The sequence below is a fragment of the Phacochoerus africanus genome, chromosome 12 (assembly GCF_016906955.1).
Source record: "Phacochoerus africanus isolate WHEZ1 chromosome 12, ROS_Pafr_v1, whole genome shotgun sequence".
Lineage (NCBI taxonomy): Eukaryota > Metazoa > Chordata > Mammalia > Artiodactyla > Suidae > Phacochoerus > Phacochoerus africanus.
Window position 1 is genome coordinate 57,798,672 of NC_062555.1, and position 20,653 is coordinate 57,819,324.

The window sequence follows — 20,653 nt, forward strand, 5'->3', positions numbered from 1 at the left end:
GATGCCCTGGGATTGCACCTCCTAATAAAATCTTAGCACTTTAACTTGGCCTCAGGCTCTCCTTTCTAGGTAATCCTTGAGCAGCATTTGGGCCTTCAGTCTGTGCTTTACTGAAAATTTCACAGTCACAATAACAAAATTAAGATTACTTTTGGCTCTGGCATACTGTCCTGTTAGCCCTGAACTGCTACTTTAAAACACAACCAGTTGAGACCAAGTCTAAATACATAAATTTATATATACATGCCTCTGAATGAGTTATAGAAGATTAAAATTTTGTTTTTCCATTTATTGGTTTCTAGTGCTATTTCCTCTCAAGAGTAAATTCCTAGAGCACAGGCAGGTGTATGTTTTAAAACATGTGGAAGCTTAAAAAACTTGAGATGCATGTGAGTGCAAAACAAAGAAAATGCTTTTCAATCATGATCATAAACCTCTGTGTGGGAGTCTAGTTATATGTTTTCGGTTCATTCATACAGCCATGTTCCGCCTTTTCTAAAGTCTTATTTTTAGGGAAGGGTTTGTTAAAGCCATTTAAAGCAACAGCCCTGGTCCAGAAGGCTTGCAAAACAATTTTTTTGCATTACTTTTAATATTGAAGACTTGAGTAAGTTTGAATTTTTAATAATAACAGCCACTGGCTTTGTGGCCTCCTGTTTACCGCAGATTGTCAGACCTTTCTCTTCCCTCCCACCTGGCTGGGCAACCATCTGTAACTTGATCAACAGTAATTTGAGATGAGACTGGCCAGGGTCATATGTTAAATAGGACATTTCCACTTTCTTGACCACAAAATCCTCCCTTTCCTGGCCACTTAAACACTGTTACATAAGCCGCAAACATGTGGATCTGATGATCTGCTACATATGTTGGCAAAGGTCACACCTGCAAATCTACCTTTCTTTCTATTTCTATTGGTATTTTTTGAAATCAGAGACATTTTTATTGTTTATGATCTGGTGTATCAGGGCATTTTAAAACTATTTTTAGTTCCCACTGTGGTGCAACAGGATCAGCAGTGTCTCTGGAATGATGGAACATAGGTTCGATCCCAGCCTGACACAATAAGTTAAGGATCTGGCCTTGCCACAGCTGAGGCATAGGTCGTGACTGCAGCTCAGATCTGATCCCCGGCCAGGGAACTCCATATGCCCTGGGGCGGTCAAAAAAGAAAAAAAAAAATTTCTAAAAACGTGTTCTACCTTCATCTACATCATCATAATGAATTGATTCTTGCAGAGAAAACTTTGTCATCCTATCATGTGAACAATTTTTAATCTTTGCATTTGAAAAATGTTTTATCTGGAGTTAATTTCAGTCACAAGCCAACATGAAGCCAGGTTGTATATACATAATGTATTTAAATGCATTTTCACAAAAAGAAAAAACATTTAAAATATCTTGGGTTATAGACATAGAGTATCAGAGGATATTAAGCAAATGTGAGAGCTTCTTTTTAAATCCTAGCACTTCATTCTTTCCAAAAATATGGTGGCAGATGATGTTCTAGCAAATGTATAGGTTTTAGATGTACAAATAGGTCTTGGCCCTTTCAGAATAGGTCATAAGCTTGCTGTAACTGTATTGCCATTACACAAACATTTTTAGAATTCTTTAGAGTTCTAAAAGAGACTGAGTCACATTCTTTTTAATGACATCATCAGTGATACCAAATCTTTCTTGAGAGTGGATTTAATTTTTAGAAATAACCTACAGTTTTTTGAAACCAGACCAAACTTAGGAATACTGTTTAACAGGGGAAAACTGAACATGAAAGAATAAAAAAATGAGTGAACTGAGTAAAACTTCTTTAAAAAATTAAGCTCTGAGAATTAAGGAAAGATTGAAACAAATAAAGAATCAGAAAACAAAAAACACAATTATTGATCAATTCCAAAAGTAATTCTTTGGCAAAAATAGGAAGAAAATAGAGAAATACCTGGCAAACCTATTTAATTTAAAAAAGAGAAAACATAAATAAAATTATAATGGAAAAAGGAGATAATAGATATGGAGAAGTTTGGGGCTTTTTAAATTATATGAGAATTCTACATATAGTAAGCTATATGCAATTTTTTTTCCTGGAAAAACATAAATCACCCAAAATTAAGAATAAGTTAGAAAAACTAAGTAGATCAAAATCAGAGAAAAAATTTTTTAAAAAGCTCCCTTGAGATTTTATAGCAAATTCTTGCACATTTTGCAGGACATAAAATTTCCTTTCGAATGCATGAGTATATTAAAATTTAATTCATTTTATGAAGCAAATGTAATTATTATAAAACCTATCAAAAGTGGAACAAAAGGAATAGTCAAAAGATACAAACCTACATAAAGAAATCAAATGCCAGAATTCCCCCCCAAATCAGCAAATTACATTCAATGAAATAAGTAATTTTTAACATGTTTGAGTAGATTTTATCCAAGAAATGGTAGGATATTTCAATAATAGGAAAATAATTGAAATTAAAAAATCATACATTTAGGCCATATAAGGAAAAAACTTTATCTCAATAGATGATAAAAATCTAACACCTACTCCTGATTAAAACAGCTAAAGACTTTAAAAAACCTCTTAGTAAATATCAAAGCAATAGCCAACATCATATCTTTTAATAAGGTTCTATAGAAATATGCTAATAGTAAGACAGCCAAACTGTACAGAAGATAAAGTGAATAGCAGTTCCTCAACCTCCCAACATCACTCCTGATTCTCCCTTCCAGACATAACCTCCATTACCAGTTTCTTACATATCCTTCTAGAAATTTCCCATACACATAAAAGCATGTGACCGTCCTTTTTGAAAAAAACAAATAGAAGAGTTCCTGCTCTGACACTGGGATGCAAGTTTGAGCCCCAGCTTGGCACAGTGGATTAAGGATCCTGCATTGCCACTACAGCCTAAATTGCAACTGCAGCTCGGATCTGATCTCTGGCACGGGGTGGCCGAAAAAGAAAAAAAAAGAAATAAATAGAATCAATGCTATACATATTGTCCTGCACTTGCTTTTTTCATTGTACACACGACCTTGGATATCTTCCCATATTAGCACATATATCTACCAAAATTTTTCATAACAACTTACTATATGAATATACATGTGAATTACGTGAGCATAATAGTTTACATATAAATGAATGTGGCATAATTTTTCACTCACCTACTGGGGAACATTTTCTCATTTTCTGCAGTTATATACAGTTACATTGAACATCCTTGAGTATCTTTGCATGTTGGTACTGATGTACTAGGACTAATGCCTAGCAATGGAATTGCCGGATCCATTTCCGGACAGATATTCCCAAATTAGCATCTAAAAAGTCTGGATTTATAATCCCTCTAAAAATGTTTGCAAAAAAAGTTGATAATTGTTGAGGCTAAGTGATGGACACATGAGAGTTCATCTTACTATTCACTCTACTGTTGTGTATATTTTTAAATTTCCATTCTCAATGATATGACAGGAGAGGCATTCTCATTAAAATCAGGTATAAAGATGCCTGCTATCAACACTGGCCTTTAAAATTATACTGAAATAATTGTTACCAGAAACAGAAATAATAGGTAAAAGATTGAAAGCAGAAGAAAAGTTGCCTTTATTTGCAGATGATACTTTTGCCTCAAAAACTCAAGACCTACTTAAAAGCTAATATAAAATATTAAAAACCAATAACTTTTCCAGTAATAACCTGTTGGGAAATATGTACTTTTTTAAAAGATTCTATTCACATATAAATAACACTGGCAACAACTGGAAGGGATTGATTAGAAAAAGAAAAAATACAAAAGCAAAAACATTTAAATAGATTGAGCAATCTGATATGCTTTTAGATAAATGTAACTATTCCTTTGTGATTTTAATAAAGATTCCAAGGAGATTTCTTTAAGTTGAAAAACATTAATTTCCACTTGGAACAAAAATCAGGAGAGTAGCCAGAATACTTTTGAAAAGAATAGTAATAGTATATTCACTGGACTAGATGTTAATACACATTAAAGAGCTGCATTACAACAAATGTGGGTTTGAACTACTAAGAAAAACTTGGCAAATAGATTTTCATAAAAAGCCCCCAAAGAACATTTAATATTCCAACAAATGAAGCATCACCAATGAGGAGGACACAGATTACTCACAACTGGCCAATAATTTCGTTGATCAGATGGTCACTTCATACTGTTTACTGAAATACATCCCAGATGGATTAAAAGGACAAATGTGAACATGAAAGTGTGAAAGAACTAAAAGAAAATACAAGTGACTGTTTAGGGGATTTTGAGTAGGGAAGAATACTAACTAAAAAAAATGGAAGATATACAGATGTATCTGCAGAAGCATTTAGAACCCCTGTATGTCAAAAACTACAAACAATATTAAATAATATGTTGAGAAGTAGAAAGATATTTGTCATAAAGATCAAATGACAGAGTTTGTATTTGCACCAAGGTCCTTAAAAGCCTTTTCTTTTTTTTCTTTTTTTTTTGTCTTTTGTCTTTTTGTTGTTGTTGTTGTTGTTGTTGCTATTTCTTGGGCCACTCCCGCGGCATATGGAGGTTCCCAGGCTAGGGGTTGAATCGGAGCTGTAGCCACCGGCCTACGCCAGAGCCACAGCAACGCGGGATCCGAGCCGCGTCTGGGACCTACACCACAGCTCACGGCAATGCCGGATCGTTAACCCACTGAGCAAGGGCAGGGACCGAACCCGCAACCTCATGGTTCCTAGTCGGATTCGTTAACCACTGCGCCACGACGGGAACTCCTTTAAAAGCCTTTTCAAAGAAGATAATCCCAACACTTTTGGGGCAAAAACAGTATTGTCTCGTGGGTTATGTATTGAGTTCAGAGGGAACCATCAGAGAGTTCATTTGGAAGAATTCATTTATCCCACTTTTAGAATGCAAGGTTTTTGCTTTTTGTATGTCTTGTTTTATTTGCTTCCACCTTATTTCATGTGTATAAATTATTTGGACTGCAAATGCTTCCCCCCACACCCCAGTTTATTTTTCAAAAGCACCCCTAGGATATTCTTCCTTGTCTCCTTTGGAAGAAAGTCACTTGATTTATCTCATTGCAAATCCAGGGGTAGATACTCTACAACGCCCATTTTCCAGATTAGGAAGGATGTATCTTTGTGACTATTAAGTACTGAAAACTGAAATATTGACACAAACAAACCATTAGAGAGGAAGCCATGCTGAGTGCACATGATAGAGAGAAAGAGACGCAGTTGTTAAAGTTACCTGCCAATCCTCAAATGTGTGTGCTCAGCCAGGATTCTTATTCTTACATCCCGCTCCATTTTTAGCTGTCGCAGACCACGCCCAAGATATGTAGCCTAGCTCTCTGCAGTGCCTGAATGAGGACAGGTCCCAGAGGCCCCACTGGAGAAAGGAGGCCCTGAGGAAGTTCACAGATGACTGCACTTGTGCTAACACCTGCTGGGGGGGTTAAAACAGGGACTGTTTGAAGCATGTACCCACTTTATAATATGCATGAATTGTCTCATGTAACCATCATCAAACAACTTCAAGACTTTGGTACTTTCGTGATCTCCATTTTCCACATTAGGAAACTGAGGCAGAGAAAAGTTAAGCAGCTTGCAGAAGGTCCCACAGCTAGAGAGTGGTAGAAACCATCTGAGCCAGGCAGTCGGGGCTGGAGCTCATGCCCTTGGCCACATGTAACCATGTATAAAGCCCTTTCAACAACAGGAGCTCATTTGACCTTCACAGCTTTGTAAGGAGATCAGGAAATATTTCCCCTGATTGACACTCAGGCAGTTGAAAGCCAGAAATACCTTTTCAGAATTTATCTTTTTCTTTCCCCCCAATGATCTGAAAGAAGCTGACAACAGAGCATGGATGGACATGTGATAAGAAATGACTGGAGGGAAAACAAGCCTTACGAAGCTTGGATAAGAGAAAGAAGTGCCCTGGAGTTTAAGCAGACTAAACACAAGCACCATGGAAGGGAAGGGACCTGGTGAACAGGCAAGAGGAGGTTATCCTGAGCACAGGGACAATGAAAGTTGTTCTAGCTCTCAAGCTGCCAGATCTGTAATGAGGCTGGATGATAAACAGTGAAAGAAATCACACCCACAGCATTCTCATCATGTTGAACTCTACTTTCCTGAAATACCAGCTCCTATTCCATGTCACTATTTGTCTAAGAATCCTGTTGTTAATTTACGTCTCTGTTTATTTACCTGGTCTCTGTTAATTTAGATAACAAGGCTAGAAGTTATGTCTAAATGACCCAAGTGAAGCTCCATCACACAGCAGGATTTTCACGTAGTTTTAAAATAGAATCATGGTAATAAAGTTTATACAAATACATTTAGAATTTGCTCTCCTAGAACTAAAATAGTATTAGTTAACCTCTGAAATTATTGCTTGCTTTTTGATCATCTTTTTTTTTTCTTTGGTCTTTTGGCTTTTTTTTTTAGGGCCACACCCACGGCATATGGAGGTTCCCAGGCCAGGGGTCTAATCGGAGCTTGTAGCCACCAGCCTACGCCACAGCCACAGGAACTCAGGATCTAAGCGGCATCTGCGACCTACCCACAGCTCACGGTAATGCCGGATCCTTAACCCACTGAGCAAGGCCAGGTATCAAACCTGCATCCTCATGGATGCTAGTCGGGTTCGATAACTGCTGAGCCACGACAGGAACTCCTGATCATCTTTTTATTTGCCAATGTTGTGAATGCAAAGGAACTCTACAAGATATATACATGTCCTGATAAATGTACATCTATAAAATGATCCAGGTTTAATGCACTGGAACTCTATTTAAATAAAGTAGGAAAACAAAGAATCTTTTTGCTCTATGACTGTGGCCCACTCATTTACGTAATTTTGTTCAAGTCTTAAATGGTAGGTATCAGAGGAGTTCCCGTCGTGGTGCAGTGGTTAACGAATCTGACTAGGAACCATGAGGTTGCGGGTTCAGTCCCTGCCCTTGCTCAGTGGGTTAACGATCCGGCGTTGCCATGAGCTGTGGTGTAGGTCACAGATGTGGCTCAGATATGGCACTGCTGTGGCTCTGGCACAGGCCGACTGGACCCCTAGCCTGGGAACCTCTGTGTGCCGTGGGTGTGGCTCTAAAAAGACAAAAAAAAAAAGTTCTTAAAATTGATATGCATCATCAATTGCAGAGGAAACTTTTACCTATTTTGTAAACTATAGCATTAACTTCAAGTTTTATGTAATGTTATATTAATATCACAAGATTTATTGTAAGAACATTGTCTAAGTATAAACATTTTCATAAATTTCTATCTAAATCTCTCAAAAGTAATAGGTAATATTACTTATTCATGTAACAAGTCATTCCTAGCTTTTTTTTTCCTGCTCCAAACCCACATTCTTCCTTCTATAATTCTTGACCATCAAAATCCTTCAGTGACCTGCAGCCACCAAACAGGTTTCCAGTATTTGATCTCAAATAGTTAAAAAAAAAATGGGGGATTGTTCAGACTGAAATATTTGGCTATGCCTCAGGGGAAAAAAATAAAAGGCACTCTTAATCCATGGTTCTGACAACATTGTTCTGATTCTTTTTTTTTTTTTTAAACTGCTGGTGCTAGCATGAATGAAATATAGGATGATTCATTCAATGAGAATTTGAATGCTCATAGAAAACTATACAGAAAATCCAGGTGAGTTGAAGGAGAAAGAGATCAGGGACTTATGAGGAAAATGCAATCAGAAAATGAAGAGATTTTCTATGAATGCAGGAAAACAAACATAGTCGATTTGAACTCTAATATTTAGAGCCTGCTAAAGGCCAGTGACAGATGACACCAGGGTGGGAGAAGAGCTGAGGGTGAGAAGTTTCTAAGCTGACTGTTAAATAGATGTAACTCACTGATCAGTGTGCCCATGTGGGATTTTAATTACTCAGACATCTGTTTAGCGAAGTGTATACTAAATAGGGATCAAATACAGAGATCAAATTATGTGGGGAGGAGAGTGGAGATGACATTCATGACTCAGAAAGGAGAGCTATCGGCCAGGGGAAAATCAATCCCGGCTTTACATCTCACCAACAGAGAAGCAATTATTTTAGATGTGGGGCTGGTTAGCATCCTAAGTCATGAATTTAATTAAATAACCCTCGAGTGGCAGAAAACAGAACAAACCACTGTATTTAATTGTCAGTGAGACATGCTGCAAATCAATGGTCCAAATTCCTCTTCTCCTCCTTTCCTCCTTACAGCTGTCACTGCAAAACAAGGTAAAGGAAACTAATACTTGATGCAACAATATGGATGGGCTTGGAGGGCATTATGCTAAGTGAAATGAGTCAGATGGAAAAAGACATAAATACTATATGACATCACTTATATGTGACTCTAAAAAATAAAACAAAGGAGTGAATATAACGAAACAGACTCACAGATATAGAAAACAAATGACTGGTTACCAGTGGGAAGAGGTAAGGGGGGAGGGGCAAGATAGGGGTAGGAGATTAAGAGGTACAAACTACCATGTATAAACTTAATAAGTTATAGGGATATATTGTATAGCACAGGATTATAGCCAATATTTTGTAATAACTTTAAATGGAGTATAATCTATAGAAATAGCAAATCACTGTTTTATACTTGAAACTAATATAATATTGTAAATCCACTATACAATAAAAAATAATAAAAATAAAAGCCAATTTAAACTTAAAAAAAGCCCAAAGTGCCTTAACCAATGGCTAAATTCAGTAATTACAATGAAGACTATCATTTGACCCTTTTGATCTTTGAAAAAGAAGAGCTACAAATTAGCATTTTCTACGCAGTGAATTTGGTGGCAAAATATACACAAGCCTCTACATTTGCTAGCACCTAACTTAAAGTTGGGCGATTTGAAAACACAACAGATAAATCTTTCATGCTTTCAAGGTCAGTTTCTAAATTTGACATCTTAGATTGGAGGTGGCCTTACACAGGAATGTAAGGTCAGGGTTTCTGAATTTAAGGAGAGAGATGGAGATGTGAAAACACAACAGACAAATCCTTCATTCTTTCAAGGTTAGTTTCCAAACTTGACATCTTGGATTGGAGATGGCCTCACCCAGGAATTTAAGGTCAGGGTTTATGTTGAGCAGGACCTCAAATCAAGTTTAGAAACAAGCATACCTTTAATCCTGTCTTTAAAGGGGTATTTTGAAAGGAAAGGTTAGAAAAACAGGTCAACCTCCTGTAAATATGAGGTTGTCATTTGGTTTTACATATGGAATGAAACACGCCTGTTTGGTGTTCAGTGTTCTGTGCCTATTTTACTCCCTGTGTTTGGATAAACGTGTTTGTAGTAGAAAACTCTGTGAAGGCAGGAAATTTAGCTTTTCTTTATCACAAATCCTCTTGCATAAATTCCACTTATCTGGGTGTGGGGCCTGGTGTGCCCAATTGCTGGCCAAAATGTGTAATCTGTCGTTGACTGTCATATTGCACATAAATCATGTATTGGTTTACACAGAATGGAACACTTTACAAAATTGTTACCTGTATCATCACAGATTATCTTCATAAACATCTTAAGAATCAGCTCAGCAAGTATTATCACCCTTACTGTTTAACAGACATGACTAGAACCCAAACTGCCATCGTCTCCTTTCAGGCATCACTGATACGCACCTCTTTCCACAACAGGGGAATTAAATGAATAATAATTAGTTTCAACCAATAGTTAGATTTAACTATTCTAGTCCTAAACGGAGGTCCTAAAAATAAGTTGTTGTTCATATAAGTGAAATGAAATATCCCAATAATTGAATTTTAAATAAACTGCGGGGTGGGGGGGAGTAAGACAGGAGTTGGTCAGCTGGAAGAATTGGAATTGATAAAATTCAAACTATGGGTGAAAAATATGAAAAATACCACCAATGAGAGATAATATTTTTTCCTGTAGCACAAATAGAAAATATTTTTTAAGTCTCATAATAGGCTTTTCAAAAAATAAAGCGTCATTTTGCTTTAAGTGGGTTTTTTTTTGTCTTTTTTTTTTTGCCATTTCTTGGGATCCAAGCCGTGTCTGCAACCTACACCACAGCTCATGGCAACGCCAGATCCTCAACCCACTGAGCAAGGCCAGGGACTGAACTCGCAACCTCATGGTTCCTAGTCAGACTCGCCAACCACTGAGCCACGACGGGAACTCCTGCTTTAAGTGTTTTATGTCAAGAAACATTTCATAGCATATATCTTCCAAACTGCATATGATCAAATTAGGATGCACATTCAAATTATATTACATATTTTTTTTCTTAGTTCAAAACTATTTGACAAGTATGAAATGATGTAAGAAGTGAAAAATTTCAAATGCAACATAAAATAGAAAATACGTAAAAGGAAACTCACCATTCCCATAACATTTGAGCAGGTCTTATCCCAGATAGACTAATTTCTGTCATTATCAATGAAGAAAGATGGAAAATATCTTTATTTTCTCAATTTGTTAAAAGGATCATAAGTGAAGTTGGGTAGGCAAGGAGGACAGAAAAGGAAGCTACAAAATTGAGGATAAGAATTAGATTTTCTTACACAGTGGATCAAAGGAATTACTGTGAGGAAACAAAGTAGGCCCAAGGAAGTATTAAAAAGTCAAACTGCAGGCAATCCTAAACTGATACAAGGTAAAAGGAAATGGGACAATCTCTGGTATGATCAAGTTTAAAAAGCTGCAACAAAGCTATGTACTGCTAGAAAATTATGACAGAGATGAATCCAGAAAATACCAAAAAGAAATGAATAGGTTTCTTTTGGGGGCGGGGGGAAGAGTCCATGAAAGAAATCTGAAGGCAGACCAGATTGGAAACACTGTGTCCAAGGGGCTCTCTGGTTATCATTTACTTCCTGGCCAGGCCTCCAGGGGACATCACTGTAGGGAATGTCCCTTTAGATTAAAAAAAGATACACCAGCCAACTAAGCAAGACTCCAAAGTCTAATCACATGTTCCCAAGGTCACAAACACTGTAGAGGAAAAATGAAAAGGACAACTCTAATGCTGTTTTTGCTTAAAATTTGATCGCAACTCCCTTTTACCCTCCTTTCAGCGGAAGTGCATGTAAAGTCTGAGCATGATGGTATTCTTTTCCAATTAGTCCTTAAATCCATGAAAATCTGACTTTGGAAACCTGGGAGAGTGAAGATAGGACACAGGAACACGGAGGACCCATTCTTCTAGCTTGCTTCTTTATTGATTCATGAGTGGGACTAGACTAAGAAGAAACCTTTCAAGGAAAATGGAAAGCGTGTCTGCAGTAGTATAAGGCTTATTATTGACTTCTACCGTCTCCAGCCCCAGGAAAAGTAAGGCATAGTTTAGGCAGAGTAAGAAAAGAGTTTAGAAAACTTAGGATGAAGAGGAGGGCTTCCTGAATTCTAAGAAAACCTGGCAGGTTTTCCATGGATTCCATGTGGTTAGTCAAAGCATTTGTGTAACCAGCATCATATGTCTTTCAAATGCCCTATTCTTTGTCATCAGTGTCCTCTTCCAACTCCTTCCCTTATTTGCAAGGCCAGTTTTCCTTGCCTGTGCCCATAAAGAGATGGCAAAATAACTAAGAGTTTCTGAATACCATTTTTATCCATATCTTATTGGAGGGTTTATGTGTATGTGTGTGTTCAGTTTTTAATATAACAAATGCCTTAAGACTCTTTAATGTATTTTTAAATTTACCTTTAGAGCAAATCCTGGGCAAAAGACCATGAATTATTCCTCATCGATTCAAGCCACTAATTTTCAAAGTGTTACACAAATTTAGAAAATACTATCCAAAGACATTTCACATTGAATACATCTAGAATGCATTTAATTCAAATACTTAGAAAGAGCTTTAACTACTGTCATTCCTACTCTGCTGTGAATTCGAGTATAAAAATGTAACTTGGCTCAGTTAATAAGTGGTTGATAGCTGTCCACTCTCTGCAGAAGTATATCTGAATATCCAGGGGAATAATACCTGAAAAAGAAAATTTTCTATTAGATCTTTGTGAAAAGATTCAGCACAATAGGCACAAAAGACTCAATATAAGGTATTTATCCGAAATAAATCTGTGAGTGAAATCTCCGATTACGCTGCAGCAATGCTTTTGCGCATGAGGCTGGAGATGACCAGGGAAGAGAGCACCAGCTCTCAAGACTGTGCTGGAGGAGCAGCACATCGGTTACAGGAATCAATGCAATGGCAAGAGAAGCGGCATTTTCAAAAGCCGGCAACTTGGATCCAGTGACAGTATTTTTTTAAGGAGACTTTGTTTTGATTGTGTCAAGTGACTGATGTTGCCTTCATGGTCGTAGCTAATAGGTTTTATTCATAAGTTAGATAACACAGCTTATCATTACTAATCAACTGCAGCCTTCTGACTGCCTTATAGATTATTCTCAACGTATGTTTTAATTAGATCTGACCACCCATACAAACAAAAACTTCTGGGAGTATAATTCACGTTAATGAACTATTTAATAGTTTACAAATATTCCATCATACAAACCTAGGAAATTAATCATTTTTTGTGGGTTTTGGGCATCTCTAGTACTATACGTTTGTATTTATAAATTTAACATTTTGTAAAATATACAGTACAGAAACAATATATGTTGATTAATGCATTGTGAGATGCTTCACATACTGTGGAAAGACTTTATATACATGTAAAAGTATATCAAAATTTGGCAGACATTGTAAAACATAATAAGTGGATAAAAAAATCTAAGAAAGTATAATTTAAAATGTTCCAAGACACTCAAAATAATTAAGCCTCCTCAGGTGTTTTCTCCAGATAAAACCTAACGTTCAAGACTTGTTTCATCCTGGAGTTCCCTTTGTGGCTCAGCAGTTAATGAACCCAACTAGGATCCATGAGGATGCGGGTTCCATCTCTGGCTTTGCTCAGTGGGTTAAGATTCAGGCATTGCCGTGAGCTGTGGAGTAGGTTGCAGATGTGGCTCGGATCCCGAGTTGCTGTGGCTGTGGTGTAAGCCAGTGTCTGTAGCTCAGATTCGACCCCTAGCCTGGGAACTTCCATATGACACGAGTACGGCCCTAAAAAGCAAAAAAAAAAAAAAAAAGACCTGTTTCATACTTTGTTAATTATGTCTCTATCTTCACATGCTTGTATTAAAAACTCATCATTTATATTATACTAATTTCTTCCACAATTTGCCAAGTTAGCATGGATAAAACAGAGCTCTGCTTTTCCAATAGTGTGCTTACAGGCAGTCATGCATAAAGAGGCACCTCGAGAAGAATGCTGCCACCAAATGCCCCTCAACAGTGAGTCTCTTCAAAGTATTCCTAGACCAAGGAAGTTACAATTGTTTCTCTCTGAGTTAAGTCACAAATTTTAAAGCAGTCCTCACCTGCCTAGGCAAGGAATGTTATAAATGTGTTAGACATGATAAATACTTTTTATAGAAATGGTAAAAAGTAGATTTAGGAACAACAAAACTTTAAAAACTGTGCTGTTTCATATGGTAGCTACTTGTGGTGAAATATGACTGTGAACTGAATTTTTTAAATTAAATTCAATGAAAAATTAAAAACTGATATTTGATTCAGTTATTGGAAAAATTTTAGGTGTGTTTGGAACAACGTGAATCTACTTTCACAAATGTAAACTTTATATACTCTAAACACAAGTTGAGTATTTCCAATGAAATTTAGTATCTGAATTGAGATGTGCTAGAAGTGATAAAAATACCCACCAGATTTTAAAAACTTAGTATAAAAAATGAAAAATAGCTCATTAATAATTTTTATATTGATTACAAGTTAAAATTATAATACTTAGATACCCTGGGCTAACAAAAATATATCATTAATTTTTATTTACTCTTTTTCATTTTACTTTTGAAAATGTGGTTACTACATAATTTTAAATGACATACGTGGCCACAGCAGTCAGAATGGCCATCATCAAAAAGTCTACAAATAGTAAATGCTGGAGAGAGTGTGGAGAAAAAGGAACCTCCTACATTGTTGGTGGGAATGCAATTTGGTATAGCTACTATGGAGAAAGCATGGAGTTTCCTTAAAAAAAAAACTAAATATAGAACCACATATTATCTGATGATCCCACTCCTGGGCATATATCTGGAAAAAACCATAATTCATAAAGTTACAGGAAGTTCCATCTTGGCTCAGCAGTAGCAAACCCAACTAGTATTCATGAGGACTCAGGTTTGATCCCTGGCCTCACTCAGTGGGTTAAGGATCCTGTGTTGCTATGGCTTTGGATTAGGCCCACAGCTACAGCTCCAAGTCAGCCCCTAGCTTAGGAACTTCCATATGCCATGGGTAGCCCTAAAAAGACAACAGCAAAAAAAGATACATGCACCCCAATGTTCACTGTGGGGTTTTTTGTTTGTTTGGCCACCCTGAAGCATATGGAGTTCCCAAGCTATGGATCAGATCTGAGCTGCAGTTGCCACCTAAGCCACAGCTGAGACAATGCCAGATCCTTAACCCACTGTACCCAGCTGGGGATTAAATCTGCGTCCCAGTGCTCCCAAGACCTGCTGACCCCATTGTGCCAGGGGAGGAACTCCCACTGCAGCGCTATTAACAATAGCCAAGACATGGAAGCAACCTCAATGTCCATCAACAGAGAAATGGATAAAGGAAGACGTTACATATATATAATGGAATATTACTCAGCCATGAAAAGAATGAAATAATGCCATTTGCAGCAACATAGATGGACCTATAGATTAACATACTAAATGAAATAAGTCTGAGAAAGACAAATACTATATGATACCACTTCTATGTGAAATCTAAAATATAATATAAATGAACTGATTTATAAAACAGAAATAGAATCACAGAAATAGAAAACAAAGTTATGGTTACCAAAGTGGAAAGAGGGAAGAGGGATAAATTAGGAGTTGAGGACTAAAATATATATACTATTATAAATAAAATAGATAATCAACAAGGACATACTATATAGCACAGGGAACTATACTCCATATCTTGTAATAACCTATAATGGAAAAGAAACTGATAAATAATACACACACGCGCACATGTGAGCACCATGCGCGCGCGTGCGCGTGCGCGCGCACACACACACACACACACACACACACACACACACACTTAGGTATCAAAGAGATCTAAGTTCCTATCTCAGTCTCAACTACTTACTTACTGTGACTTTGGAGATATTACTTTACCCCATCTGTAAAATATGGATAACTACCCACTTCATTGAGTTGCTACTGGGATAGAGTGAGATAATGCTTAGCCAAAGGGCTTATGCAAAAGAAGAATTCGATTGAGTAAATATCTGTTATTGTCCCCTGTGGACAATATGTGTTTGTTTTTATCTTTTTAGGGCCACATCTGTGGCATATGGAGGTTCCCAGGCTAGTGGTCAAATCAGAGCTGTAGCTCTCGGCCTACCCCACAGCTCACAGCAATGCCGGATCTGTAACCCACTGAGCAAGGACAGGGATCAAACCTGAGTCCTCATGGATACTAGTTGGGTTTCCACTGAGCCACAATGGGAACTCCGTCTTTCTTGAGTTTGTTGTTGTTGTTGTTGTTGTTTTCCGTCCAGGTTGAATCATATGATTAGGTGGATCAAATTTAACATTTTATATATATCTATATATATAACATTATGTGCGTGTATACACACACATAACTGAATTACTGTGCTTTACACCTGAAACTAACATAACATTGTAAATCAACTATACTTCAACAAAAATTATTTTTTTAAAATGACAAATGTGGCTCATGCTGTATTTCTATTGGATAGTACCGCTTTAACATAAAGGTCCTCAATAAATCAATCAGTTTTACCTGGCTAATTGCCAAGCTAATTGCCACTGCATACCTCTCTCTCCAAGGACCTCAGAGACCCCATAATCTCCAGGATTCCCCAAGGAAAAGGAAACGTGCTTAGGATTTACACCACTTACCCCACGAGCAGAGAGTACATTCATCACTACCTAACTTCTCATACATTCGTACAGACCACTTATGTATCTCCGCATAAGTTGTCTGTTAGCTGTCAAAAACCCCATTCCAGCTAGAATCTCTCCAATGTTAAGGAATTCAAAAGAAGCTTCTGATCAGGAAAAAGTCTAGAACCCTTACATTAGCAATTAAAAGCAATTTAAGTGTAACCAGAACAATCTTTATTTACATCTTTTATATTTGCAAAAAGAAATATTTGCTTGATATGCATTTATCATCAAAAGAAAGTGTACAGCAGAAAAATAAACAAATAAATTAAAAAAAAAGAAATTGTGAAAGAACGATAAGTGGCTAAGTGCTGCTAGATAGTTCCTCCAGTGTTTTTATAATGTTAAATCTGATCCACCTAATAATGTGATTTAACCTGGATAGAAAACAAAACAAAACAAAAAACAAGAGAGGTGCCCACAGGGGACAATAACAGATATTTACTCAATCGAATTCTTCCTTTGTATAAGCTTCTTGGCTAAGTGTTATCTCACTTAATCCCAATAGCAGCTCTGTAAAGTGGGTAATTATCCACATTTTATAGATGGAGTAAAGTAATATCTCCAAAGTCAAAGTAAGTTGGGACTGAGACAGGAACTTAGATCTGTTTGATACTTAAGTCTGAGCTTTTAGCCAATATTCCTCACAAAAGAAACAAAATGAACTGGACATTCCTTTCCTCTGGGGGTCAACCACTGCTATCCCAACTTAACCTCTGCATGGCCTTTAGGAATAGAGGCGATTAACCCCATCCTAGATGCTTACAGAATTTGGGTTATTATGTTGTTATCATACTAGAAATGGGCTGAATAGAAGACTACCTGCCTGTCTCCCTCCCTAAATTAGATGTTCTCTAAAAGCAACTTCCCCTTCCCAGTTTAGGCAGAGATCAAGAAGACGACGTTTGTGGAGAGGTCCAGGCCTAGAACTTGGGTCTTCTAACATCCAGTCCTGGACCCCTTCCCTTTCATCATACCAACTACTTTTATTAAACATTTTTAAAGATTAGTAAAATTAGAGGGCAATATGAAATAAATGTTTAGGGCGAACAGCTGAGAGAGTGTATTCATTGATAACTGTCTTTTAAAGAATAATTCTTTTCTTTTTGTCTTTTTGCCTTTTCTAGGGCCGCTTCCCATGGCATATAGAGGTTCCCAGGCTAGGGGTCAATTGGAGCTGCAGCCACTGGCCTACGCCAGAGCCACAGCAACGAGGGATCCAAGCGGCGTCTGCAACCTACACCACAGCTCAAGGCAACACCGGATCCTTAACCCACTGAGAGAGGCCAGGGATCGAACCCACAACCTCATGGTTCCTAGTCAGATTCGTTAACCACTGCACCACGACGGGAACTCCTAAAGAATAATTCTGAAGTATTCATCAAGTCATATGATAGCAAAAGTAAAACCACTATATTGTCTATTTTCATAGAAAGACAATGTTTCAATGATTTCTATAAAACTCCTCTAAGTTCTAGAGAACCTAATGCTTTGAAAAATAACAGAAACTTGAAAAAGCTAATCGGTCAACCAAAATTATTCATGATATTTAGCCAGTTTTTTTTAAAAACAAAATCCCAGATCACAGAACGTGAGAAATGGAAACTTAACAATGGTATTTTGACAAAGCACCAGAGCAAATTCCAACATGACAGAGGTTTTGATTTCCCTTAGTGCTCGGTAAAATAATTCTAGAAAAAAGTAGAAAGAAGACTTCTATTCAAGAAAGTACCTTGCCATTCGAGTGACCTAAAATTCTAATAGGTCACTCCATCTGAGGGCCTCTTTAATTTGTTTTGTTTTTTCATTTTTCTATAATTTTATGTTAGAAAATTGCATTAAAAGTTACTTTTTTTTTTTTTTTTTTTGCTTTTCAGGGCCACACTTGAGGCATATCAAAATTCCTAGGCTAGGGGTCGAATCAGAGCTGCAGCTGCCAGCCTACACCACAGCCACAGCAATGCTGGATCTGAGCTACATCTGTGACCTACACCACAGCTCATGATAGCTCCAGATCCTTAGCCCACTGAGCAAGGCCAGGGATCAAACCCACATCCTCAAGGATATTAGTCAGGTTTGTAACCCGCTGGGCCACAACAGGAACTCCTAAAAGTTACTTTAAACTTATATAAAAATGGCATTCTTACCATGGGGACATACATTCCCTGTATAAAAATTAACTTTATTTTCTTGATAAAAGATTTTCATATTTCCTTCATTTACTGGTTTCACACATATTTCATGTTTTCTAACCAATATGGTATGCTATTCTATTTATATATTATATATAGTAGACAAATGTGTTATACTACTCCTTTGAAGTATCTTATATAAATTAATATTTTCAAAGCTAACTTATTGAAGCTCTTTTGATCAGGAAGTTCTCATAAACCTCCCCCAAGTGCATAAACTTGTACCTGTGGTAAGAATTTACTGGCAGAGTATATGTGTATATGAGATAAAGTTCAATCTTAAAACTATTTTTGTACGTTTAAAATCAATGTTACCGTACATATTAAAAACTACTGATATTAAATAGGAACAATAGTTTATATAACATATAAATTATAACGTTTAGACACCAGAATTTACATTCTATAACATTAAGATAAAGTAAGAAATTAGTGTAGTATTAGAAAAACGTGGATTAAATAGGCCTTTAATTCTGCATGTTTTATGAACACTTTTAAAGATTTAGTTGTATAATAATTCTATCTGTTCTCAGTAATGTTGCTTTTATTTACTAGGGGTTTAGTGGTAGAGTTCTCCTTTAGGCTTGCAAGGACTGAGGCTTAGGTTTAATGTTCTATAAACCAAGCTCATTAAAAAAAATTAATCTGGAAAATAGCTTCTTGCTACATTACTATGAAGCACCTGCATTTCATAAACAATATTATTTATTTAATTTTTTTCAAATATAGATACTAACTTTCTTTTTGCCATTCAACATCTCTGTCTGTAATACCCTCATTGATGTGGATGTGAGCTTAAGGCAGAAAAACAATAAGCAGGGCACTCTGAAAATCAGACTCTTTCTAAATCAGGTTCACACTGAAGACTGCTAACTTAATTTTAACTTTGTATTTGGGTATTCTCTAGTAAAGCATTATTAAATTAATACAGAAATGCCTCAAATGACACTCCAGCTTGATTTGGAAATATATGCGTAAATTGGGACATCATTTCATTTGAGGGGTGGAAGAGATAAGAAGAGAAGTTCGAGGTCTCCACTGGTCTTATGTGGTATTTCAAAGTCCACATTTTGACACAGTGGATATAAAAATCAAGATTTGAGAACAGAAAAACTATATGATAACTTAGACCTTCTCAGAGTCCATTTCCCACCTTACTATTTCTTCTGGGTAGCAGTTGTTAATACTGTTGATGTATTCTTGAAGGAGAGATCCAGGTTCTGCCTTTATCTCTTGAACCTTTTTAAGTCCACCACTTGTTACAAAAAGTCGTCGTGCTTTGCTATCATGTGGCAGCACCTTGAAAAGTGAAGCACATAAAAATGTCAGCTTTTCTTTTCCTAGTTGGATTTTCACTGCTGAAAAGCAATACTATATCTGAGGAAATGTAAAAGAGAATTTATGTCAATATACCTATAACATAATGAGCCTAAACCTGCTGATGACTAGAAGTAAAATGCAGCCTTTTCAGAAATGTGCTAACTTCTTACGCTGTGAAGATGGAATAACGGTAATGATCGAGAGCAAAGGCGATGGGACCCACTCATGTAGGTAAGATGTAAAGCAGTGTCCGTCCTTTCCTTACATGCATTCGAGGTCGCTCCAAAATTAAAGCCAAGCTCCTTAACAAGGCACAGAGGGCCTTTTGTGACTTAGATCTTAAATACCTCTCCAGCTTCCTTCCCTACCGATCTCTTTGCTAAATTTTGTTTCAATATCTTCAAAGGGCGCATCTGAGCTATTTCTTGCCTTTGCCTCTGCTGTTTCTCTTTCTAGAATGCCCCTCCACCTTCCACACACCTCCCCCAGTATTTGGCTATCCCGTTCATATTTTAAGACTCAGCTCAGGCGTTGCCTCCTTTAAGTAACTTTCTCTGGGACACCCCTATTTTCTATTTCCAGGATGAGATAGGTTTTTTTCCTTCTCTCTTAGCTTTTCTGTTAAACCCTTGTCAATTATCACTTTATATGTCTGTCACACTTACATGTCATTGACGGTAGAAACCACTCATTCATTTCCCTCAAAATGAATAATTAGTACCTAATAGATGCTCAGGAAATATTTAGTAAAGGAATGAACATACTAAGGAGCTGGCAGAGAAAGGAAATGGAGGAGATGTTAGAGAGAGAGAGACGAAAAACCAGGGAAGTAAGGAACTAACAAATTCAAGAGATTTTAAGAAGCAATCACTGAGAAGTGAATAAAGTCACTGGATGTGACAGTGGATATTAGTGTGTTGAGAGGAAAGAGCCCATGGAGATGAAGAAGCTAATTACGCAGGACAACCTGACTACCAGGCAAGGAAGAGACAACGGGGTCCTGGGTGGGGAGGGGCCGCCTCTCTTCTGTGGTCATCGCTACCCTTCCGACAGTTGATTTACAATGTTGTGTTCGTTTCAGATGTACAGCAGTGACTATACATACATGTGTTATTTCAGATTCTTTTCCCTTATAGGTTATTACAAAATACTGAGTATATTGA

At 37.0% G+C, this 20,653-nt stretch overlaps 1 protein-coding gene across 2 annotated transcripts in view; it reads right to left on the bottom strand.

The window, feature by feature from the left end:
• Positions 1-11,644: 11,644 nt before the first annotated feature.
• The window catches only part of SPAG6 (sperm associated antigen 6), a 71,569-nt gene continuing 62,560 nt past the window's right edge, over positions 11,645-20,653 (bottom strand). The window contains exons 10-11 of one of the 2 annotated variants that reach the window (XM_047755309.1): positions 19,324-19,469; positions 11,645-11,962 (exon numbers count right to left, since the gene is read on the bottom strand). In XM_047755309.1, the coding sequence (XP_047611265.1) occupies positions 11,893-11,962; positions 19,324-19,469 (216 nt within the window). In that variant the 3' untranslated portion in view covers positions 11,645-11,892. The remainder of the gene's footprint in view (positions 11,963-19,323; positions 19,470-20,653) is intronic. The other variant, XM_047755310.1, reaches the window with a different exon arrangement.